The 25,085-nt window shown below is 40.6% G+C and overlaps 3 protein-coding genes across 7 annotated transcripts in view; 2 read left to right on the top strand and 1 right to left on the bottom strand.

The window, feature by feature from the left end:
• Positions 1 to 860: 860 nt before the first annotated feature.
• On the top strand, positions 861 to 8,061 carry LOC107381699 (KH homology domain-containing protein 4). Its single transcript, XM_015953520.3, has 14 exons — positions 861 to 1,110; positions 2,297 to 2,570; positions 2,652 to 2,774; positions 2,867 to 2,943; positions 3,509 to 3,561; positions 3,703 to 3,905; positions 4,321 to 4,529; positions 4,730 to 4,790; positions 5,074 to 5,131; positions 5,327 to 5,562; positions 5,722 to 5,826; positions 6,330 to 6,415; positions 6,515 to 6,663; positions 7,105 to 8,061. Exons 1-14 carry the CDS (start codon positions 1,082 to 1,084, stop codon positions 7,233 to 7,235), a joined length of 1,794 nt encoding a protein of 597 aa, XP_015809006.3. The 5' UTR covers positions 861 to 1,081; the 3' UTR covers positions 7,236 to 8,061.
• A 34-nt stretch (positions 8,062 to 8,095) lies between these two features.
• On the bottom strand, positions 8,096 to 21,209 carry LOC107381698 (fibronectin type III and SPRY domain-containing protein 2). 4 transcript variants are annotated; one of them, XM_015953516.3, is made up of 13 exons: positions 20,892 to 21,209; positions 20,515 to 20,782; positions 20,216 to 20,311; positions 19,734 to 19,967; positions 19,616 to 19,638; positions 19,311 to 19,432; positions 16,934 to 17,098; positions 16,681 to 16,815; positions 16,431 to 16,584; positions 15,220 to 15,353; positions 14,907 to 15,039; positions 14,652 to 14,828; positions 8,096 to 8,448 (listed from the first exon to the last, which is right to left on the bottom strand). In XM_015953516.3, exons 1-13 carry the CDS (start codon positions 21,017 to 21,019, stop codon positions 8,199 to 8,201), a joined length of 2,019 nt encoding a protein of 672 aa, XP_015809002.1. In that variant the 5' UTR covers positions 21,020 to 21,209; the 3' UTR covers positions 8,096 to 8,198. The 4 variants fall into 4 exon arrangements, with proteins under 4 accessions (XP_015809002.1, XP_015809003.1, XP_015809004.1 ...); XM_015953517.3 differs by having other exon boundaries at positions 20,518 to 20,782; XM_015953518.3 differs by having other exon boundaries at positions 20,915 to 21,097.
• A 391-nt stretch (positions 21,210 to 21,600) lies between these two features.
• The window catches only part of LOC107381697 (WASP homolog associated with actin, golgi membranes and microtubules), a 32,506-nt gene continuing 29,021 nt past the window's right edge, over positions 21,601 to 25,085 (top strand). For both annotated transcript variants that reach the window (XM_054732349.2, XM_054732350.2), the window contains exons 1-3: positions 21,601 to 22,259; positions 23,065 to 23,238; positions 23,728 to 23,878. In XM_054732349.2, coding sequence (XP_054588324.2) covers positions 21,684 to 22,259; positions 23,065 to 23,238; positions 23,728 to 23,878 — 901 coding nt within the window. In that variant the 5' untranslated portion in view covers positions 21,601 to 21,683. The remainder of the gene's footprint in view (positions 22,260 to 23,064; positions 23,239 to 23,727; positions 23,879 to 25,085) is intronic.

Here is a 25,085-nt window from a genome sequence, read left to right as displayed (position 1 = left end):
TGTTTTGTGTAACTGTATATTATGAAATCCAACAATTCCATTCAAACATGTATAACAGGAAGTAACCGTTGACAGATCTAGGATCAGAGAGGACAGCTGTGAAGAGGTTAGAGGCAGTAACAATAAGACCGATTTCCCCAAGACTTAACTATAATTCAAAAAAATAAAGATGTCATACAATCTCACTATTACCAAATTGGAATGATATTTAAAGAATTTATTTGCAAACCTGATAACCATTTTTCATTTTCAAAAATATCTGCTAAGCAAATGTCAAAACAAAATTTTGTTTGTAATTTTAAACAAAAAAGGTTTTAGTCTTTTTGTAAATCAATTCTTCATTTGTAATTAAAATGTAATCATTTGAACTGAATGCCTTTTCAAAAACGAATGCAAATGCTTCCTCTTGCAAAACAGTCCATATTATTATTATTATTATTATTATTATTATTATGTATAATACTGCACAGCATATTATAAAAACACATTTTATATCTTTGTTTTAAACAAACTATTTTCTAAGGCAAAGTAGAACGTGCCTTTGGTATTTTCCCAGTCAGTTAAATCCAGTTCTCATTTTGAGTTCATCTGAGTTGGACCAGTTAAACCCAGACAATAATTCAAAAGTAATTCTTCAGCTTAATTTTTGTTTATTTATTTTGCCACAGAATAAATTTAATCTGAATGAAAGTGCATTATTGCAATTTAGTTGAAGTAGAATTATACAAAGTTTTTTTTTTTAAATAAAACTATCATCCTCACACTCGGTCTGCACTTTAAACAGTTTCTAGATTGTTTTAAAATATGTCAGAAAACGTACAAATAAAGGATGGCAACTTGACAATTTGTGACAATTTTGAATGAGCCTCGTCTACGTACGTAGCTGTTTGTGGGAGATTGGTTTATGGACCCTCATACGTAAACGTTACGTAACACAAGAACAGCCCAACTTCCGTCTCTGACCAGACACTGCGACAACTCGTCAGAGGAAACCGTCGGGGAGAGAGAATGAGCTAATGGCTGCTGCTGTTCAGCGCACACAACTATAAGCATAGTCTTTTTAGTGTGGTGGGGTAGTGATATGTCTTCAGGAATGACAGGACAAACTCGGTAAGCATTATTTTATTAGAAAGAGCATTTCTGTCTCGAGAAAGCATGCTAACATTCTTAAACTGGAAAGCTGTTCGGCTAAGCTAATGCTAACCTTAGTGCGGCTTGGCCTAATAGTAAAAGCTATTTATATGTCGATGAGTAAAAGTTATCCTGCGGGATATTCGTTGATCTTTAAAATCGTTCAATGATATGTCGTCCTTTTAATTGTTCGCAAACTAAGTCTGAATACTCATTCTTGTATTTGAATTGGTTATGTTGGGGAAATGGCGATCAAAATAGACTCGCTGCTTCATATTTCAGTTAGCTCATACTTAGCTTCAGTGTCTGATAAAAGCTAACGTGTTTGCCCGATAATTCGCTACCTGCTAAACAGTAGATGGTTATAGAGCCTAAACAACCCGAATGTGACTGATAGGTGCATAGTTTGCAGAAAATGATTTATTTATTTCACAATTCAAGTAGTTTCCAGGGCATTGTAAAAGCCATGTCTGTTAATGTGATGAATGTATTTACGACCTTAATCAGCTGCTCGGCTTCAATTTCAAACCACCTGATGTCGGTAAATGTCTTATTCTTAGGCGATTATGTGATATGTTAACCTCCAGTAAACGGTAACGTTTAATTTTTCTGTGTTTCAAAAGTTGGATTACCCCTTTGATGCATGAATTATGAAATCTTCAACCATGATTTTTTTTTATTTCATTCGTCTTTAGGTGTGAATGAAACAGATTTCGACAAATACTTTTTGTAACATTTAATAATTTACAAATATTTTATTACATGTCCACCTCAGTGGACAGCGTGCATTCTGAACATGAAATATGTTGGCTTGACTTACTGAGGTCCACATGGAGGGGCTCAAATGCAATAAAGTCTTCAACAGCTGTGCTTAATAGCAAAATAAATAAATAAATGAAATAACAATTTTGAGTACCTGTCCACTGTAGTGACCATTATGCATCAAAGTGTTTAGCTAGTTTGTGACAGTCGTGGCTTTTCCTAAAATGTGTCTGTTTAAACACATTTTGATCACCAGTTTGAATTTTTGTGATCTTTAGTATATATGAAGTTTCATATTAATCAAACATATGTGTTTTCCTTAGGCCACACGTGTCAGCCATTGGGATGAGCCCAAACCTGTGTTGTAACATTTATGGTGTTCTGTTTGCTTTTTGTTTTCCAGCTGCGTAACCAGCCGCTGGGACAAGCCAGCCCGACCTAAAGAGAGCGCAGGTGTACAGCCGAAGCAGAAGAGTATTGAAAATGCAGCTCGCCCTGTGTCTTTATCAGGAGTTGTTGGAACTGCTGGTTTAAATAGCAAAGTTTCTCAGCAACCAGAAACTGAGGAAAAGCCAGCACAGGGAGGAGTTGAGATGGCAGCTGCTATGGCTGCTAAAATAAATGCAATGCTAATGGCAAAAGGGAAGCTTTTGACTCCTCCGCCATTGCCAGCAAAGGTACCTTTTTTATATAAAATGTGAGTCGGTTTTTGCAATAATAAAGGGTTTAAATTTTTCATTAACACTTTTCTTTTTTAGATCATATCTCCAAGTATCCCAGTACCAGCCCTTATAGAAGAAATGGTGGTCACAGAAGTAGATATAAACGATGTGCCACTAAATTGCAGAGACCTTCTGACTAAAGGCAAAACACAAGAGGAGGTAACACAACACACCTAACTCTGGAAGTCAGTACACATGAAAAGTTGTAAATCACCCAATATCCCTCAACTCTGTTATTTTATTTTTATCAGATTAGACAGTTTAGTGGAGCCATTGTCTCAACTAAAGGTCACTACATGACTGACGTTGAAAAGGGAAGTACAGGAGGGTATGTACACTTGTTTAACTCTTGTTCAGACCAAGTAGTTGTGCATTTATTCTCTTTAGTGTTTACGCTTTAAAACGGGCTAAGTGCCCTGAATGTGTCTACACTTAACATTTCAGTCATTTCAAAACATGTTAAAACAAAGTTAACACATTTAGTCCATATGAGTGTTTTTTGTATTTATTATTGTGTACATTTTGTTAGAAAAATTCTGAAGCGTCATCCATCACATAACCCACAATTTAGCAGTCAGGGAGTGGTAAACCTACTACCACTCCCATGGTGTTAGTCATTAACACTGCGTGTGTGAATGAGATCTGGTGCCTGTGGCTAAAGCAACGTGTGGTATGATCGTTTGAAAGATACGCAAGATGGTTCCTAAAATACATAGTTTTTTGTGTTCTTTGCTCCTGTTGACAGACAACAGAGCAAGTATGAAATTGTTAAACAAATGCAATACAAAATGTAAATAAGCAAGGAGTTAATAATTCATAGACCTTCAACTTTGTGGGGAAACAGAAAATGGTATGTGAGTGAAGTGACTTTTCTAACAGCTTCTTTCTTTTAGGCAAAGACCTCTGTATCTTCATGTGCAGGGAAAGACCCAAGAGCAGGTCAATAGTAAGTAGCTCTAAAAATCATTTAATAAGCCAAATTGGACGTTGTCCTACTTTAAAATTTGTGAGCAGTTTTGTAAAAAATGGCTAAGCTTCTGTTTACGGTACATTACAGATGTCTAACTCTTTTTCTCTACCACAATAGAGGCTGTGTTAAGAATAAAGGAGATCATCTCTGAAGATGTGTTGAGAGCTTCAGCAGCCTCAGGAGGACAGGCTCCTGTCATACCGCCCCTCACGCTCTATCCTCAGCCTCCTCGGCCTGTCATTCCCCCTTCTGCACCACGTATGCCCAACGCCACCGCAGTGCCAGGCCAGGGGCATCGACCTGCAGCTCCTCACACAGGGGTGGGTAATTAGTTCAGCCGTGTCTCAGTGTAAACAGATTTCAAATATATTGTAAGACTTTCTTGCAATTGAGTACCTAATCTTATCACGTAATATTTGGGTTTATATAACAGTGTATCTCAACTGAAGCATGTATATGATGTACCACTGTTACAAAATATAAACTTTTTTTCTTAATCAGACATTTAGCCACAGGCAGTATTTTACATACGGGGGTTAAGAAAGTGAGGCAAATGAAGCTGGTTGCCTTCACTGATACTTACCTCCAAGAGAAATTAGCAGAGAGAACATCCATGGTGTACAGAGACAAGCCCTGGATGACTGCATTTGCTAACAAATACATTCTAATGCCAAATAGATACGTTGTACACCTACATGATTGTAGAAGTTGATCGGCTGTTTGCTTTATCTTTAGAGTTTTGTGCACACAAAGATATTTGTGGGTCTGGACCAAGCATTGCCTTCATTCAATGTAAAGGAGAAGGTTGAGGGTCAAGGAGGTTCGTATCTGAGTCATATCCAGACAGAGACGGGGGCTCGGGTCTTCCTCAGAGGAAAAGGGTCTGGTTACATTGAACAAGCATCCAAACGAGAGTCTTTTGAGCCTCTTTATGTGTACATCAGGTATGTTTATTGATGTTTCTTTAAACCAATGAAAACCTGTAACTTTTCATGTTCAGAAGTATTTTTAGAGGCATAAAAAGATGTATGTTTTGGTCATGGCCCACTTCAAGGATCTGTGCATCATATAGTAAATGTTCTTTTTGTGTGTGTGTGTGTCAAGTCTGCTTCATTTTTCAACAATAGTTCTTTGTGTGTTGCAGCCACCCAAATGCAGTTGGGCTGGAGTCAGCAAAGAAACTCACTGAGAGTCTGTTGGAAACTGTAAGTTGGTGATATTTCCACTGTAGGAGAAGTGTTATTGAGTTTATCTGAACTAGCCCTTAATCTCTTAGGAGGTAAAAGAAGGTGAAACTGCTCAAGCGTATAGTTTTCACTGATACCCACCTCCAATATTGAATGTGGTAGTGTGAACCACCAGATCTCCAGTGATAGATCTCGAGTGCTCTGCACCTACCCACAATCCCATTACTTGGAATGAATCAATGAAGCCTTTGTGGGATTTGCCTTGCTTATGAATTAGTTCTTGTTTTCTCTTGTTCTCCAGGTGAGAGCCGAGCATGCCCAAATGGTGTCGGTGTACACAGCCACAGGCTCAACACAACGTGAGTATTTTATTACATATATTAAAGAGATGGGTATGCTCAAACAAGTTGACCAAATATCAGCTGTGGAATGGCTGCATTCTTCTTTTGATTAATGCATCCCCTCTTAAAGTTTAGTTGTGGCTCCGCAGTTTGTTGAAATAGTTAGATCCGTGTGGTGTTTTACATTAATTAAAATTTTAACTGTCCTTTCAGCATATGCAGCACATGGGTATCCATCCAATAGCAGCTACTCTAGCCAGGCGTCCTGGTATACCTACCCAGCAAACGGGTATACTGGAGGATACGCAGCATATCCTGGAGCCGGTGCTTATTGGAGTAATACCGATGGTCCTCCATGTCAATCCAACACATCAACAAACACTTCATCTTCCCAAGGCATGGTTCAGTATCCAATGTGTCCAAGGAAACCACATCCCTATATTGTCCAGGTGATTACTACGGCTTAAGTGTTAGTTGCTGAATTCTAGTTTCTGTTTCACGCCAAAAACATAAAAACCTTTCAACTCCTTTAGTGAGTTGTAATGAGATTATTTTCTTGGCTGAATCAGTGTGTGTGTATATAAGTTGGTTGTGCTCTACTTATTAAGGATCCAGGCAACAGTGACACGATGGAGCCTGGGGCATCTTTAAACATCCCCCCTGACTCAGGAAGTCCCAAACAGCATTCCCAAGAAGGGGATAAGGATGAAGAGGTTAGCTGGAGCACTGATTTCTACCATTAATGTGGAACAGAGAGGCACACAGATGTTTTCCTTCAGTAACTTATTACACATCTGCTGTTTTACACCCATTTTCATTATTGCAATCATTCTTTTCACACTAAAATAACACATTGAAGATGTCCTAGTAAAGGTTAGCGTATTGGTTATGGTGCATTCTGACTGACCAACCACGCCGTTTACGGTCCAGCTTTAAAACATTTGCTTTGGTCATCAGCTGAGCTTTTGTTATACGCTCTCCCAGATTTTATGATTCTCAGGAAAAAATGTTAATATTAAAACCCCAAATGTTACTGGAAACGAGCCGGTGTCGAAAGTAGCTTTTTGTTTTAAGCAGAGCTAAAAATAAAAAAGTATTCAGACTTCATGTTCTTAGCAGTCGATAAAATATTCTAAAGCCAGGAGGTTTTATATTGTTTTTGGTACATTTTTAAAATGTCTTTTTTAAATTAAATTTAATATAAATTTCCCTGTAGCCTAAGAGCTGCTTTCCAGAGTGTCCTGCTCATCTGGAGTCAACTCTTCCTTCAACTGGAGTCATGGCGGAAACGGTAGTAGAAAGGTCTGTTGATATGTTTTAGTCTCACTTGTATCATTTTCAAATCCATTTTGGTGTAAATAAAAAATGTTTATATATATATATATATATATTTTTTTTTAGAATACTGATGCCTCCACCACCGCCTGTCTTTGTGGCCCCTGTTCCTCCTCCTCCTACTTCACCTGCTCCTGCTCCAGCTTTACGCAAAAGAGAGAGAGAAGTTGTGATAGAAGAACCGGCTAGCCTTCCCATCAGCGCCGCATCATTGGGTATGCGTTCCTTCATTTTCAAATGTTCTGAGAGTCCTGAGAACTCGGGATGTTTCTGCTGTGGAGCTGTCTATTGCATGACGTAGCGTCTCCTCCCATGGAGCAATGGGGGAGGAGTGGAGACCTGTATGAATCCCACCACTGATGGAACTCACTAATGCGCTCTTCTTGTATATGTTTTTTGTCTTTCCCTTGTTTTCTCTCTCAACATGTGTCCCCGGACGTGCCTATAATGGATGTGTGCTCTGCTGCCGTTTGATTTGATATCTTCCCTCCTGGCTCTGGATCAAACGCACTGAAAAACCACCGCTTATGTGGGGCTCCTCAATGGGTTTCCATTTGGTTTTGCTCTCTCTCTCTCTGACCCCATCCCTCTCTTCTTTCATGTCTCCCACTTCCCTGTTTTTTTTTTCTCTTGTCTTTTTTCTTGTGACCTTCCAGATGTTCCAGACGAGGTGTGTGTGAAGAAGACTAGAGTGAACCTAAATGCTTCTGGGCTTGTGCCCTATGGAGGAGATTCCTCAGATGAAGAGGAGGAGAGGACACGCAGCAGTAAGACAGAAAACTCATAACTTCTGCCAGCCCTACCCCCCCGTCCCAAGATATCCACACATCCAGCAAATCCACACAATTCTCCAACTCTTCAGAAAAGTCCACCCTTACATGACCATACGTTGTTATGGACTTTAAGCTTTTTGGGATGTGTAAGCTTATTTCTGTCATTTTCTGAACTACGAGATTTTTTAAAAATCTTAGAAAAAATACATTTTTTTTTTTTTTTTTTTCATTTCTGTGTTTCAGTTATCCTGAATCACAGAATGTTTACTGGTACAAGTAGCTTTTAACCTGTCCAGAGGGGAGCCTTAAACTGATGTTCATTTGTAGAGATATGTACATTTACCCACCAGCTCATTCAACCTCGGTGTGCATTTATTTGCAAACAACTCATTTTGCAGTCGCTTTTCATTTGACAGTGTTGCAGGTGACGTTTTTAGAAAACTCAAATCATCTTCTTTTTTTTTCTAATTTGTCTTATGTTCATCATTGTTGAAGCTTCACTTTTTCTTTGTTTTTATCTGACCCTAAATTATGCCCAAATTCTCTTTAGACTAGGAGAGAAAAAGCTTTATAAGCACATCAGCGGACACTTTAATTATGGAAGTACAGGGTGGACTTTTCCCGTTTCAACATGTGAATTCAGATGTAAATTACCAAACTTTTTTCTTTTTCTTTTTCTATTCATCTTTTGTTACTTAAAAGGCCCTTTTTAAGTCCCATCCCATCTTGCTGCAACAGATGGTTTAAATACATATAAAATCCAGTTAAATCTTTTCTTATCTTGGAAAATGGTGTATGCCTGTTCCCATGGAATACTATAATAAAACGCCTAAAACTGTCTCTACTGATTCATTTGAGTTGGGAGTTTACCAAATGTGTTTAAACATTGTTTAATAACATTCATAATGGTCAACATCAGAAACATTCGTTTAGCGCGTTTATTTTTTCCCCCGTATGTTGGGAAGAGACGCTTTCTATTAGATGAGTGTGTACTCGGGAGCTTGGATGCCGTTGTGGACCGTGAGTGCTCCTGGGCTGTCCAGGCTAAAACAAGGGTGGACATAGTTTTGAAAGTGACAGTGGAAGGTGTGCAAATGTTGCCCCAGGTTTGCATTGAAGAATGATAGCGTTCCCCCGTCGTAGTCGAGAGCCACTCCGATGCGTGCTGGGTACACGGTGATCCTCAAGTCCGGACTCTGGCCGTTGTGTAGAAACTCATATTTATGCCTTCACAGAAAGAGCCACATTACTATGAGTTTGTTAGTATAAACAGTGTTTAAACAACTCATGGTTGGTTGCCAATAGGAAAGCAGATGCAGACTTATGTGCAAGCAAGATTGTAACTGGCTGCAGATGAAACAAAATGAACAAGACTTAAAATCTGTGAAGGAAGGATTAAAAAGATGCTCACAATAGAATTACATTTGGGGTTTGTGGGACACACTGCTTCAAGTTAAGTCTTAAAAACATCCAGCTTTGCTCCCAAAAATGGTTGCTATAGAAACACTTGGAAGTAACATTTAATGCAGGATATTTCTTTCCTTTAGTGGACTTAGTCTTGCAGAGAGCAGCCTTCTCTCTTTTTTTTGTGAATGATAAATGTTCTAAAATGGGTGTCAAACTCAAATTCACACGGGGCTGAAATGAAACTGGGACGGAGTCGAGGGCCAAACTTAATATTTTTTGAAAAAGTGACGGCAAATTTGCACATTTTCTTTATCAACATATATGCAATTGTGAACCTTTTAATTTAGAAACAAACTTATTTCTGCATTAACACTGAATGTGGAATAACCAAATTACAAACGAGCAAGTCAGTTTTAAATAAAATACATCAGTGGTATTCATTACTTGTGGTATAATCAGCATTTTAAAAATCTATTCAGGATTTATGTTTTCTTGTTTATTCATTTTTCTTGTGTTTTATTCTCCTTTTTTCTCCTGTAATAAGTTTCATCGCTGCTGTGACGTCTAGCTTTCCCCACTGAGGAACAATAAAGGGATTTTCACGGGCCAACAACAAAATAAAACTCATTTTATCTTAAATGAAAATGCAACATCTCACCTGTTAACTTTCATGTTTTGGAGCAGAAAAAGAGCATAAAACCAACATATTTAAAGCTCAGTTTGCTCCGCTGGTTTACTGTGATGCTCACCTGTTCCAGCCAGATACCTGCATCATGGGGTTGATCTGAGCTGAGGAGGAGACTCCTGTTTTTTTGTTCATCTTCATCATAATAATGACAACATTAGATGACAACAGGTGCTCACATAGGTTTGTGCTGCTGAACATGGAGAGCGTCTGAGCAGCTTTACCACGTTATGTGTCGGGGAGGAAAAATAAAAACTACAGCAGTTATATCAGCTCTGGAAGTTAGTTGGTAAACTTTCTCTTTCAGTCGTGAACACATTACTGAGTGGTTAAAATCTCTGTTTCTGGGCTTCAATGTTGGCAAATAGCTGAGTAAACTCGGCTCTGAGTGAGAGGAGTGTTTACTTTATCCGTGACAGCGGAGCTGCAGACGTTGGAAAAAACACAAAGGAGGGGGCGCTTCAGCTCCGTGCTAACGCCGCAAAACATCATGGGAGTTATAGTCTTTTAGGTAAAATTGGCCAGCGGGTCAATTTTAATATATTTTTGAAATTTATCTTGCGGGCCACATAAAAATGCGCCTTGTGTCTGACACGTGTCCTAAAAGCTAAAAATACAGTCTGCCTAGTTTCTCAGATCTGCACTAACTTGTTTTTCAGAGAACCAGCGTGTTCATTTTGGATTTTAGCTGGTCAAAATCCACGTGCTTTGTTGGAAATCAGATTTCTGTCACTAGCAAAGGATTCAATCATCTCAGTGGCAAACCAAACCTACCTAAAACATTTTTATTTATCTCAAATTTGAAGGTTGGAGATGAGCAGGAAGAGTGTCTTTTCCAGAATGACTCATAACCAGAGACTGTGCACCACATTCAGTGTTTAAAGCAGAGACCGACCGATGTGTTTTTTAAGGCCAATACCGATTTTTTTTAAAGAATTTTGTTGCAGATGGTCGACTATATATATGTATATATATATATATATATATATATATATATATATATGTGTGTGTGTGTGTGTGTATATATATATATATATATATATATATATATATATATATACACACACACACACACACACACATATATATATATATATATATATATATATATATGTGTGTGTGTGTGTGTGTGTGTATATATATATATATATATATATATATACACACACACACACACACACACATACATGTTTTAGCAGCACATTGATTGTGAAGAAGTTACCACTCACTGTGCAATTTAAATTACACAAGTCAATAAATCTCTTAATATTTATTGAACTTCAAATATAAAACACTTAAATGGTGTGTTGGGGTCCTTCGGGCAGTGGCGGATTTAGCAATTTGGGGGCCCAAGGCGAACACAGACATGGGGCCCTTTACACAAAATTTTTGACAATCTTACCTTTAACTAGATTTGCAAAACTCCCCTCTTCTGACATGAGTTATTTTCCCTTTTTATTAGTCCTCCTCTTTTTTCCTGTACTTCTCTCCCTTTGAGCGCTTTCAATATTTGCTCTGCTTTCTTCTTCCTGTCAGTGCTCCTGTGCTTTAGCCTTAGTTATTTTTTTTTTCTATTTTCCATTTTGGTCTGTGTTTTCCTCCCTTTAAACATTTTCCATTGTCTTTCCTTTTCTGCTTCCTGATGTTTACATCGAAAAACGACGCCACTTTCAGAAGAGAAAATAAAAGCTTTTATGAAGCAAGCTGCTGCTTTCTCTTATTGGAGCCACTAGGATAACTCAGTTTCATGCTTAATGTTTTGACTATTGCTTTGAATTTCTTACGAGCACTCCCGCCTCTCTTCTTATTATTTGTGGTCTTATGCCACTTGGCAAACAACAATTTGGTGCATTACCGCCACCAACTGGATTGGAGTTGAATGACTACCAATCACTTCCTGTTTGTGCATCGGTGTCTTAATAACCCTCTTATGACCATAATTATAACAGGGCTCCCTGGTATTTTTTCTTAAGGCTGTAAAATTGTAATAAAAAAATTGCAAAGTGTTCTCCTTTTTTCAGAACAACCTCAGCTTTCAGTGTATGGTTTGTGTTTAGAATTTATTTCTTTTAAAGCCTTTAAAAAATCAGCTTAAAAGTGAAAAAAGCAAAAAACGGATTTGAATTTTTTACATTTATTACTGAACAGGAACTTCAAAATTACTGGGCAAACAATTTGTCGTCTTCGTCTTCCTCCGCTTATCCGGGTCCGGGTCGCGGGGGCAGCATCCCAATTAGGGAGCTCCAGGCCGTCCTCTCCCCGGCCTTGTCCACCAGCTCCTCCGGCAGGACCCCAAGGCGTTCCCGGACCAGATTGGAGATGTAACCTCTCCAACGTGTCCTGGGTCGACCCGGGGGCCTTCTGCCGGCAGGACATGCCCGAAACACCTCCCCGGGGAGGCGTCCAGGAGGCATCCTGACCAGATGCCCAAACCACCTCAACTGGCTCCTTTCGATCCGGAGGAGCAGCGGTTCTACTCCGAGTCCCTCCCGAATGTCCGAGCTCCTCACCCTATCTCTAAGGCTGAGCCCGGCCACCCTACGGAGGAAACTCATTTCGGCCGCTTGTATCCGCGATCTCGTTCTTTCGGTCATTACCCAAAGCTCATGACCATAGGTGAGGATTGGGACGTAGATCGACTGGTAAATCGAGAGCCTGGCTTTCTGGCTCAGCTCCCTCTTCCCCACGACAGATCGGCTCAGTGTCCGCATCACTGCAGACGCCGAACCAATCCGCCTGTCGATCTCCCGATCCCTCCTACCCTCACTCGTGAACAAGACCCCGAGATACTTAAACTCCTCCACTTGAGGTAGGACCTCTCCCCCGACCCGGAGGTGGCAAGCCACCCTTTTCCGGTCGAGAACCATGGTCTCAGATTTGGAGGTGCTGATCCTCATCCCAGCCGCTTCACATTCGGCCGCGAACCTACCCAGCAAGAGCTGAAGGTCAGAGCTGGATGAAGCTAGGAGGACCACATCATCCGCAAAAAGCAGAGACGAGATTCTCCTGCCACCAAACTTGACACACTCCACACCACGGCTGCGTCTAGAAATTCTGTCCATAAAAGTGATGAACAGAACCGGTGACAAAGGGCAGCCCTGGCGGAGTCCAACCCTCACTGGGAACAGGTCCGACTTACTACCGGCTATGCGGACCAAATTCACGCTCCTCTGGTAAAGGGACTGAATGGCCCTTAACAGAAAGCCACCCACCCCATACTCCTGGAGCGTCCCCCACAGGGTGCCCCTGGGGACACGGTCATAAGCCTTCTCCAAATCCACAAAGCACATGTGGATTGGTTGGGCAAACTCCCATGCCCCCTCCATCACCCTTGCAAGGGTATAGAGCTGGTCCACAGTTCCACGGCCAGGACGAAAACCACATTGCTCCTCCTCTATCTGAGATTCAACTATCGATCGGACCCTCCTCTCCAGTACCTTGGCATAGACCTTTGCAGGGAGGCTGAGGAGTGTGATCCCCCTATAGTTGGAACACACCCTCAGGTCACCCTTCTTAAAGATGGGGACCACCACCCCGGTCTGCCACTCCCTAGGAACTGCCCCCGATGACCACGCAATGTTGTAGAGACGTGTCAACCATGACAGCCCTACAACATCCATAGCCTTGAGATACCCAGGACGAACCTCATCCGGCCCCGGGGCTCCGCCGCTGTGTAGTTGTTTGACTACCTCAGCAACTTCTGCCCCCGAGATCGGACAGTCCATCCCCAGGCCTCCCAGCTCTGGTTCCTCCTCGGAATGCGCATTGGTGGGATTGAGGAGCTCCTCAAAGTATTCCTTCCACCGTCCGACTATAGCCTCAGTTGACGTCAGCAGCTCCCCATCCCCACTGTAAACAGTGTGAGCGAGTTGCTGCCTTCCTCTCCTGAGGCGCCGGACAGTTTGCCAGAACCTCTTTGGAGCCGATCGATAGTCTTTCTCCATGGCCTCACCAAACTCCTCCCACGCCCGAGATTTTGCCTCGGCAACTGCCACTGCTGCACCCCGCTTGGCTATCCGGTACCTGTCTGCTGCCTCCGGAGACCCACAGACCAGCCACGCCCTGTAGGCCTCCTTCTTCAGCCTGACGGCTCCCCGAACCTCTGGAATGGACAATTTAAACTTTGAACTGTATTGCATCTATTCTGAAAAAAGTTTGAACCTTGGTTTCTTTTTCAGCAGTTTTTAAGACCATTTAGTTTTGTAAACTTTCAGACGTTTTTATTTGATGTGGTAGACTTGAAGCAGTTTCTCTCCAGCTGCAGGCAGAGTCCTGCACACCTCACACTGCCATGGGGTGCTTCTCTTGCACACCGTGCACTGCTATACCAAAAACTTTTGTTTTAGCAAAAATAATTATTTATTGTAAAAAGATAAATAATGCTGGAATGAAGCTGAGCAAATAGTTGAGGGTTGTTCAAATAAAAAAATAAAGACTGAACAAAGGTTCATACCCTGGTTCACTGGAGACCTGTCGTTCTTCGTGGTCACTGACTTCAGATAAAAGCCTTCTTGGACACGTATTAGATCGCATAGATTTTTTTGAGGAATTTCCATAATTTCATTCCGGCTTTTTATGCTAATTAGATTCCCCGTTCCGTTATCTGCTTTCACCTCTGCGCTGTACTCCGTTTCAATCAGGCTGTACAGCAGGATTTCCCCTCGTAGCGACATTTTCCATAACTGATTGCTTCGTGCTATAGATTGTTGGAAAGCTGCTTTTATGTACTTTTAGGAACCGTTGGAATTATTTGAATCTGATCAGCCATTCAAAAGTTATAAAACGGAGCATTTTGGATAACAAACTCAGCACGTCTCTGAATCTGTGTTGTGATTCGTTGCGCTCAAGACAGGGAATCCTGGTGGCTACCGTAATATATTGTATATGCACCAAAAGCCCCATTTTTAATCTTTTCAGCACTTTTAGAATTTTAATGATATCTTGAACGGTTCAGGAATTATGGTAATGAGAATTGCGCATGTCCAATCCCGTCTGCGGCGACAGGTTGGTAATAAGAATATTGTGGCATTAACAGAGGGGTGCCGGCGGTCAGGGCTAGGGGGCCCCCCAACACAAGGGGGCCCCAGGCGGCCGCCGACCTATAACTAATGGTAACACCGCCGCTGCCTTCGGGTCCTTTCTTCAGTCTAGTAGTGGCGACAGTTGGCCACACGGGTTTCTGTTTGTTTTTTTGTTTTTTTCCCCCCAGCTTTTAAAAATAATTTTGTCTGATGGCCAATATAGAAAAAAAAATTAATATATTGGTCGGCCTCTATAGTTTGAAGTCACACACAAGCTGTTGATTCATTAGAAGACATAACGTTTCATTGTTTGGTACCTGGTTGGACTGCGGATGTGTTTCATACACCAAGAACTGCTGTTTGCCCCGAGGTATGAGTTCCTCTCAGTGTCCTCATATGCGACTCCAATCCGGAATTCCGTCTCATCATCCACTTCAACTTCCCAGTAATGCCTGCCTCTAACTGGAATCAGATCCCCCAGGATGGCTACACATCTACACACACACACACACACACACACTCCATAAAGAGCTGCAATAGAGGCCCAATCCACAGTCGCATCTGTACTCAACCTTGTAAAAGTGTTGTCATCGAGAGCCAATGCGCTTATGGGTAGCTCCTCATCTCCGTAAAATATAGTGAAGCCATCCTCAGAGATGGAAAGGCATGGATGGGCTGTGTCCTCCAGGAGGTGGAAGAACGTACCTGTGATTTCACCCAATTGTGTTAAAGTAGGAAAAGCATGCCTGATTTTTTAATTATGTTATACAGCAAAAACTACAAATAATATGTTCACATTTATATGGCCTATTTGAATTACTTGTAACTTTTATAATTGATTGTCCACTAGCGGTAAAAATGACTAAAAACCAGGCGTAAATGTACCTGTTGTGGAGACCGTTACAACCTCACTCTTCTCACTGGGCCCACCAACATTGACCGCTCTCACAGAGATCAGGTAGCGTCGTGATGTCTGCAGCTGGATCAGACACTGACAGGTGGGGACGGCTACTATGGACCTGGATTAATACATCAAAGAAGAAGCTCATAACTCAGAATTTTACTCTAAAGGCCAATTTTTGAGACAATTATTTCTATACTTCTACACCAAGGCACTTAAAAATGTGGCATAAATCTAGGTGGTGCAAAAAATTTTTAATGTGAATATGTTTGCAGTGAGTGCACAAAATGTCAATAGCAGAGTGATACAAATAATACAAAAGGTCGAGCTGCCTGTGTGAATTCTTACCGATTATTACATCTGAACTGTGCTTACAGCTTTACGTCAAACAGAAAAGGTGTGGGAGATATATTTTACTGTTGAGCAAATTACAATTTTGCTTATGCAGTTCTCTGCCAGAACCTTGATTTTTTCATTGAGCCAAATGGCTGTTTTACGGATAGTTTGCACGTCTACCATAATAAAAGCCTGCCATAAACATGGTAAAGAACTGTTATAGATAACCTTTAATATATTTTATTGTTGGTATGGTAAAGCATTAAGGTGCAACTTAATGCTTTATTTACCAGTAAGTGACCAACTTATTTTAAAAATGTTCTACAACTCTGGAATGAACTGAAATATTTGCTCTAAGAAAGTGTCGTAGAAAGAACTGTCATCTATTTTCTAACCCTAACCCATTTTTCACAGCAAATAAAAAGGAAACCACAGCGCACACACTGAGAGACAAAATATGGATCATTTTTTCACACAAATTTTAAGTGCAATATATTTAAATTAATTTCATAAGGTGAGACTAAAAACGCTTCTGTCTGCAGACTCCTGCTCTACAGTTTAACTTTAAATAATGTCCTGTCTCAGCACCACTAAATAACTAGATCTATACATTTAGGGACTTTTGGCACATTTTAATAGTTTGTTGTGAATAAAAAATGAAAATGACCCCATGTATGAGGACAAACGCAGCTCAGGCAAACACTGCTGCAGGAACTAAGCTAAGAATAGACTTTCTAGGACAGAGCACACTTTGATTCAGCAGCAATATGTCCACAGGACCTGAAAAATACCAGGCAAGCAAAGCCCAAGCTTGTTTATGGACATAAAGTAAAACCTGTCAGTAGCTGGGTTCTCGTACTCTGTAATACTGCTCTCTGTGCCGTCAGAACCCATCTCTCTGAGCTCCACGGTGTAAGAGTCCACAGGGTTGGTGTTTCCTGATTCCCAGCGGATCAGAGCAGCTTCTGGACAGCTGGAGCACCCCCTCTGCTTGATCACTGGAGGCGATGGCACTGTGTGGACCAGGTTCAACCTCATTTAAAATGTCATACATCAAAGGTGTCAAATGTTTATTCACCTTGCTATAGGTAGGTGTGACATTTCATTACCTGTCACATATAAGGCCTTCTCACTTGCAGGGCTGATGCCTGTTGTGTTTGTAGCTGTCACCCATAGCTCATACTGGGCATTGGGAAGCAGATCCATCACGGTACAGTGGGTCTCCTTCACTTTCACCCTGCTCTCTGAAAACGGCAGACACATCATTAATCCTCCAGACAAAATCCAGATGAAATTGAAACTGTTGCAACCCTTAATTGTTTTGCAGCTGTAGATGCAGGCAGCCCTGACTATATATCATACCATGTGGTGCACCAGTACCGTCTGCTGGCATGTCCTCCAGCACTGGTCTGTAGTAAAGCTCGTAGAACTCCACCGTGTCGTCAGAAAACAAACTCCAGCGCACATGCAGGGTCGTCTGGGTGGCCGAGTTGGGCATCTGTGGGTTGATTACTGGGGCAGACGGAGCTGTTTTTGATGTTACAGAAAAAAAGTTAGTCCAGTTTTATTGTTATTTCATTTATTTATTAAGAAAGCACCTTAGTGCCACCAGCCATGGCTGCCAAAGTGCAGTACATGTTAATCATAGATCATATACTTTAAAATTAGAGACCACAATAAGACCATGCTAAAAATGGATGTCATGAAACAAAAAACACTAAAAGGCCAAAAACAAATCAAAATGCACATAACAAAAAAAAAAAAAAAACATTCCACGAAATAGCCAGAAAAATAACAGTAAAACCAAAAATCAAATAAAAGCACTAGCAAGTTAACTAGATTAATAATACTGCATCAGTTTAGTTTTAAAACTCCAGACAGTAGATCAGGGGTGTCAAAGATGCGGCCCGCGGGCCGGATCCGGCCCGCAAGCGGGTTAAATCCGGCCCGCGAGATGGTTGTGTAAACTTTATTTTCATACTTTACAGTGTAGAGTGAAAATAAACTTATCTTTTTTAGCAGGTTTTCTCTGTAATGAGTATAAATAAAACAAAGCTGCGCTCAAGGCTCACACAAGAACTTGAATCACATCCTGAAGTTGGCCGCCACTCAGGATGTGGCTTCTGATATTGATGTGCTGGTGAAAGCTAAAAGATGTAAAGTAAAATGAGTCAAATAAACTTTAAGTGCTGCATGAAATTGATCTTGCCATGTGATCTGTAAGCTCTTTGAATCACTAAGGAATGTTTTTTTTTTATTTGTTTATTTATTTCTTTGTTCAAATTTTCAAGTACACTTCAGGTTTTGTACTTGTACTACACTGCCCTCAGGCTCCAGCCTTGTTTTATGTTGATTGTATTAAAACAAAGAAAACAATCTGAAGTTTTTTTTTATTTACCGGTCCGGCCCACTTGGGACTAATTTCCCTCAATGTGGCCCCTGACCTAAAATGAGTTTGACACCCCTGCAGTAGATTATCAAAAACAATAACACCCTGACTAAGAGTGAAAATAACAACACAAAAATAATGCCTTTACAAATGGGAATTCATGGTTCCATCAGTTACGACAAACGGTCCGGGTCCCGAAGCAGCAAAACATCTTGAGACCATCACACTACCGCCACCGTGTTTGACTGTTGGAATGGTGTTCTTTTTATGAAATGCAGTGTTAGTTTTACACCAGATATAACAGGACACACACCATCTAGAAGTCTTAAGTTTAGTCTTGTCAATCCACAAAATATTTCCCAAAAGTCTTGTGGATCATTGAGATGATACACGCAAAAGTGAGATCAGAATGTATCTGAATTCTTCATGGATGCCATTTTAGTCCATCTCCATCTGATTTCCCTACGTGGATGAATTACTTTAACTTTCCTTGAAAGGTCTTTGTATCATACATCTAACGTAAACCTATAATTTCTGTCACTCTGATATCACTGTGATATTATTGTAATTTTGTCAAACAGATTACAATATTGTATCCCATCCCATCCTGACAAGCTTCAGGGTATAAAAATATCATCATGCGAGTTTTTCCATTATTCTGTTCCATAAATCTGTCATCAAGTGGTCCTGAAACTAATGAAGATGCTTCAGATAGATATGGTCTAATCACAACTAGGGATGCAACGATACCACTTTTTTCCAAACCGATAAGATACCGATACTCGGATCTGAGTACTCACTGATTCCGATTACCAGCACCGATATTTCTACCACACAAAAAAATGCAATGATTTGGAATACAGATTTTATTTTCTTCTTTGCTTTCAACAGGAAAATACTGTGAGGTAGATAAAAAGTAAAATGTATGACTGGAAATCATCACTAAACTAAAATATTAGGTGAACAGAAATGACAAGTTGCAGGGAAGCCATTTTCAAGCAACTGCATTGGTATCGGTTGCTGGTATCAGTTAACTTTTACCGACACGATACTGGTATTGGTATCGGTGCCGATACCAGTATCGTATCGGTGCATCCCTAATCACAACACTCTCCTGGTTGCTAACCTCACTAAATGTATGGACACACGAGCCTCGATGTGTAAGAAAACTAAAATCAGTTGCTATGTGCAATCAGCCTTGCCAGGACTTTTCTACTGACCCTATTCATTTGTAGAAGTTTAGATGTGTCAAAACCAAAACTCACAAACTCAACTGCTTTGACGTCACAAAGAAAATGCTGTTGCGAAAATGCCACCATTGAGCATAGAGGATGCGCTTTTGAATCAGACCTGGAATGATGTTGATAGACTCCATCATGGTTGTGACATCTGACAGATCAGCGAGTGGTGTGTTGAATTCAAGGCTTGTAGACAGGGTGAGGTCAACATCCTCTTTCACAAATGTTTCAAATCTAGTTAACAATGAAAAGAAAATCAGAAATTTTGCTAACAGGTAAAAAATGCCATGCCATGAGGAAACTCCTCCTGATTTTTGCTACTTGGAGCTACAACAACAGCTTCATGCCACACAAACTTAAACCTGTAAAAATGTTAGTTGTCACGCCATGCAAACTCACTAGAATGGTCATGTTTACCTTTTAATGATGGGCATAACAGTCTGTCAACAAAAGTTAAAAAAATCAGGCAAATGGCTTTTTCAGATCAAGGCAGCTGAACAATTTCCAAAGTTCTGCAGAAACTGAGCTAAAGCACCTTCAGGAAGAGTCTCTTGTCCTGGCTGCGGTAGGTCTCCTGAGCTGTCTCAATAAGCTCCTTCGAGTTGCCCAGTGCCTGACCACAGGCCAGCAGCTGGCTGTACAGAGACTCCAACTTACTCTTTTTCTCTTCCTCCAGTTCACTCGCCCTTTCGTCATATCGCTGAGACAAAGTCTGCAGCACATCGTTGTAGTGCTGCTCCAAGAGTTGCTCTTGACGGCCAAAATTCTCCTGGACAGATTTACATGATCATGGAGGTCCATTCAGAGATTTACATTAGTCATAGAGAAGAATGGAATGAGAGGCAATAAAAATAGATTTGTGAGTCTTCGAGATAAGTTATGTATGTCTTTGAGTCAAAAATAGAAAATCAATCATTTCAAAAACAAGAATAGACAAAATTTTCCTTTTAAAAGTAGTAAATCACAGTTAAAACCTATAAATGACACACCAAACCAAATATGACTTCTTAGTTTTACCTCAACGGTGAGAAAGATTTCCTCCAGATGACCTGCAAAATTCTCCATCTCAGCAACCTTCCCCTGCAGTCGGTTCCTGATGGAGACGATGTCACTCTACAAGCAGCAAAAAGTCAGAGTTTATCCCTTTATGTTGTAAAAAAAAAAAAAAACCAAACATAAACTATAACTGTTTTCTTTGTGCAGGTTTTTCACCCATTTGAATGGAAAACTGAATTCAATGTAGATTTCAAACCACCAAATGTTCATGAATGTGCATTTATGTTTAATTGCAAATCCTCAGTTATAAATGATGTCACCACCTCGGGTTCTCCCTTCTTGAACACTTCATCATCATCACCATATCCATCTGCTGCCCCAGTTGGAGATGGAGAGTTGTCCTCACAGGGTTCAAAACGAAATGATTCATTGGTGCCGACTGAGAACCTCTGCAAGGTCCTTCCAGCTCGATCTGAAGCCAAATTGAACATCTCCATGGTTGTTGATCCTCTGCTCAAGTCCTGGTGCTCACCTTCCTCTGAAATCACATCCAGCCTGAGCCCTCGGATTTCAGTCAGGTCCATGAAACTGTCAGAACACAAGTTTGAAATTTTCTGGTTCTAGGTCAAATAAATCCTCTTTTTTAACTCATATAAGTCAATAAACACAGCACTTGTACTAACCATATGCAAATTACCTTTCTATTGATTTAAAATGTACCTTTTGTAACTCAGTAAGCAGTCCGTACAAAGCAACCTTTTCAGGGCTGTGTTGGTAAGAAAGTTGCAGAGTACTCCCCTCAACCATGATAAAAATAGAACACATCTCAGATGTCAGACATCTAAAAAATCCACTAAGATAAACTAGAAAAATGAACTAAAACATTCTGTTTACTTGATTGACACATATTTATTCTGTTGACTCAGAAAAATAAAATGTTTATATATAGTCTGTAGGATGATTTAGGCTGTTTTTGTGGATGGAATTCCCCGAGCATGTGATTCAAAGGTCAAAGTTGAACGCGAAACAAGTCATTGCGATGCATTCAGGGATCCTCGTAAATTCTCCAGTCAGCCACTGAAACGCTTTGATTCGATTTTTGCGCCCCCGTTCATGCCTTAGTGAAACAACGTAATAAAATCAAAACACGCCCCTATTCAATCATTTATACTTTTTTTTATAAAGTTGGGCATATGCTATTCAGTGGGCCAAGATTACGTTTGTTACATTAAAGAAATCTCACATTTGTTTCTCTTACAGATTATAAACTCATCCTGATATGTTTCTCTGATCCATTCCTTATATTAACATTTATTGAAACCAAATACTAGAACTGTGTTTAATTGAGGGCTGATTATTTGCGTTCAACGAAACTTTCAAATTTCCGAATATTTGTGATTATTGAAAGCATCTATCGTCACAGCAATGGCGGATGTTGTAAACAGAGCCAGCAGCTTTCTGAGGCCAACTCTAAACCTCCGTTTTTGAGATGGACAGCGTAGAGTTAGACCGGTTAGACAGCCTGGAAGGGTGGGTAGCCATTAAAAGCGACATATTTGAAGAGGAAGAAACGTTTAAGCTGGGTTTTATCGTCCAGTGGAATGTAATAGAGTCCAAGTTCGCAGTCACCTGTCACAACCGCACGTTACAGCGACAGAAACGCAAGGCTGAAGTTTCCGTCGGTGACCCGCAGATGAGCTGGGCTGGACTCTTCTCCGTCAGTGATTTAAAACACATTCACCAACAGTTTACGTGCGTGGCAGACGTCCTGGGGGGCTGCTTCCCGGATATATCCGGCTTTGAAGAAAGTAACATCTGGGACTTGCTGTTTCTCAACCGAAGGTCGTGCCCCGAGGATGACAGCGAGAGAGATTTTGATGCCCCATGTAGGAAACTGGAGAAATACTTCAGCACTGCCATCGACCTCTGCGGTCGGAAGATTGTTCTGGAAACTTTATTCACTCAGGATGAGCGGGACGTTGAGGAATATTTTGAAAACTTACAGGAGTTCAAGAAGACGACGATGCAGGAGGAGATGTCGAGGGCCAAGAGTCACCTCAGACAGGTGAGACAGTATGAGGGTTGATATATTTGCATTATTCAGTTACTGAATGTTTCAGATTCTTGCTCGTTTGCTCCGGAGCTAAAGAGGTTCTGCTTATTTCCCCCGACAAGCTCTCTGACCTGCTGTTTGGAAAATCTCCTAAAAATGTTTATGAAGGCAGAAGAAAATAAGCTTTAATCAATTTCCAGACAGAACAATTCTCTCTTTAAAAATGCAAATCTTAAGCACCACATCTTAATAATATTTTCAGCTGGAAGAACAGCTGGTTAAATGAACATTTCCCTTTAAATCTATATTTAGATTTGGCTCAAACTTGTCAAAAGAAAACTTGTTACTCAGCAAGATGTTTCCTATGTTTATTCAAAACAAACTAAACTAACTCAATTTCATGTTTTTCTTTCATTTCAATCATTGTTAGCTTGGATTTAAACAATTTCTGTAACATTTGACTTCTCACACTTTATTTACCTGTTTTAATGAGATAATTGTTTGATTTGGTAGAGTTTAGTGATTTATTTATTTATTTATTATGCTTCATTTTCCTGGAGTTAAAACGGGAGCCTGAATACTAGCACCACTCAGTGGTGGGAAAAAGCTCTAAAACTGGATGTTGCAACCCTGCTGGTATATTTTTCTGCTTTTAAAATTAGGATGAATGTTGTTTAAACAAAGAAATGTTTGTTTGGTGTCCACTGGTGCACAAGAAAATCAACATTCTAGTTAGTCAGAGCTAGAAGTCATGCAGGATGATCAGTAAAGTAACCAGGCTAGGAGTGAAAGTGTTTCTATGCTCTTGTGTTTCCAGCTGCTGCAGAGCCACCGCAGTGCTGACCGGATGGTGGCGCTGCTCAGGATCTACGAGGCAGAAGATGAAGCTTATCGAGACCTGGTGGCTGTTGCCACCAGCTTCTTCCAGTATCTGCTGCAACCTTTCAGAGACATGAGAGAACTGGCTTGCCTTTACAAAATAGAGATTCTGGTAAATGAAAAGTCTGCATTTAGAATGAAAACAAAGTTCAGTTTAACAGTCACAATGCAAATCAAAGATCAGTGTAAAGCTTAGACAGAATATTAAGCAGATGAGGTTTTTAAAAAGTCTATAAAGTTGTTATTCTGTGTTATAAATTCATGATGATATTCTCACACACCCATGATTGACAATATCCGTGTTTTAGTTTGTTTTAGTAAAAATATAGCATTCATATGCTATTTACTCTTTAGTTACTAAATCTTTCCTTTCACGTATATCTATACTGAGCTTTATAGAAGCAGAAAGATAAACGCGTTTCAATGCTCTCCATTAGAGATTATTGAGGGTTTATCTTCCAAACCAGAAAGTAGCTTCCTTTTTGACAAATGTATTCAGAATAAACATCAGCTTCATGTGGGTTTGCAAAGCAGGAAATCACTGTGTGTAAACTGTCCACTGTTGTTGGTTGTTTATTTTTCCCCCTGTGGGTCTCTGCAGAAGTCTTTGGAGTTTGAGGACTTGGGTCCCAAGAGAATCGCAGCTCTGGAGAAGGAGGCGGAGGAGTGGAGAATGAAAGCAGAAGACGCTGCCGCCTCTATTCAGGACATCACTGTCACCTACTTTGCTCAGACTTCAAAGGCTTTGGCTGGTATAAGTTGCTGTTTATTTTTCCTATTTTTTCATAAATCTTGTCACACAAGGAAATAAATAACCAAATTCATTGCAGTATCTTATTTATGATGGCGTTAAATAATCAAAACAGTCTATACAAGAACGGATTTAGACAACAAGACACAGGATTGATTCATAACTTTAGAAGAACATTTTTAGCATGTTTTGTATTTTTGATCAAGTTTATCTAATCAGCCAATCACATGGCAGTTGCATCAGTGCATTTAGGGTTGTGGTCCTGGTCAAGACAATCTCCTGAACTCCAAACTGAATGTCAGAATGGGAAAGAAAGGTGATTTAAGCTATTTTGAGCGTGGCATGGTTGTTGGTGCCCGACGGGCCGGTCTGAGTACTTCACAATCTGCTCAGTCACTGGGATTTTCACCCACAACCATTTCTAGGGTTTGCAAAGAATGATGTGAAAAGGGAAAAACATCCAGTATGCAGCAGCCCTGTGGGCGAAAATGCCTTGTCGATGCTAGAGGTCAGAGGAGAATGGGCCGACTGGTTCAAGCTGATAGAAGAGCAACTTTGACTGAAATAAGCACTCGTTACAACCGAGGAATGCAGCAAAGCATTTGTGAAGCCACAACACGCACAACCTTGAGGTGGATGGGCTACAACAGCAGAAGACCCCACCGGGTACCACTCATCTCCACTACAAATACAACAAAGAGGCTACAATTTGCACGAGCTCATCAAAATTGGACAGTTGAAGAATGGAAGAATGTTGCCTGGTCTGATGAGTCTCAATTTCTGTTCAAATGGTAGAGTCAGAATTTGGTGTAAACAGAATGAGAACATGGATCCATCATGCCTTGTTACCACTGTGCAGGCTGGTGGTGGTGGTGTCATGATGTGGGAGATGTTTTCTTGGCACACTTTAGGACCCTTAGTGCCAACTGGGCATGGTTTAAATGCCACGGGCTACTTGAGCATTGTCTCTGACCGTGTCCATCCCTTCACAGCCACCATGTACCCATCCTCTGATGGCTACTTCCAGCAGGATAATGCACAATGTCATAAAGCTCCAATCATTTCAAACTGGTTTCTTGAACATGACAATGAGTTCACTGTACTACAACGGCCCCCACAGTCACCAGACCTCAACCCGATAGAGCATCTTTGGGATGTGTTGGAACGGGAGCTTCGTGCCCTGGATGTGCATCCCACACATCTCCATC

Source organism: Nothobranchius furzeri, chromosome 9 (genome assembly GCF_043380555.1).
Source record: "Nothobranchius furzeri strain GRZ-AD chromosome 9, NfurGRZ-RIMD1, whole genome shotgun sequence".
Lineage (NCBI taxonomy): Eukaryota > Metazoa > Chordata > Actinopteri > Cyprinodontiformes > Nothobranchiidae > Nothobranchius > Nothobranchius furzeri.
Note: the sequence above shows the minus strand (reverse complement) of the source record. Positions and strands in the feature narration are given on the sequence as shown.

Coding starts and splice junctions, on each gene's coding strand:
- LOC107381698 (XM_015953516.3), bottom strand. CDS start 21,019: ATGTGTTCTATTTTTATCATGGTTGAGGGGAGTACTCTGCAACTTTCT. Junction 19,639..19,733: donor ACAAGAGACTCTTCCTGAAG/GTGCTTTAGCTC, acceptor TTTTGTTGACAG/ACTGTTATGCCCATCATTAA. Junction 14,829..14,906: donor GATGACAACACTTTTACAAG/GTTGAGTACAGA, acceptor GTGTGTGTGTAG/ATGTGTAGCCATCCTGGGGG.
- LOC107381699 (XM_015953520.3), top strand. CDS start 1,082: ATGTCTTCAGGAATGACAGGACAAACTCG. Junction 1,111..2,296: donor GGAATGACAGGACAAACTCG/GTAAGCATTATT, acceptor TTTGTTTTCCAG/CTGCGTAACCAGCCGCTGGG. Junction 3,562..3,702: donor GACCCAAGAGCAGGTCAATA/GTAAGTAGCTCT, acceptor CTACCACAATAG/AGGCTGTGTTAAGAATAAAG.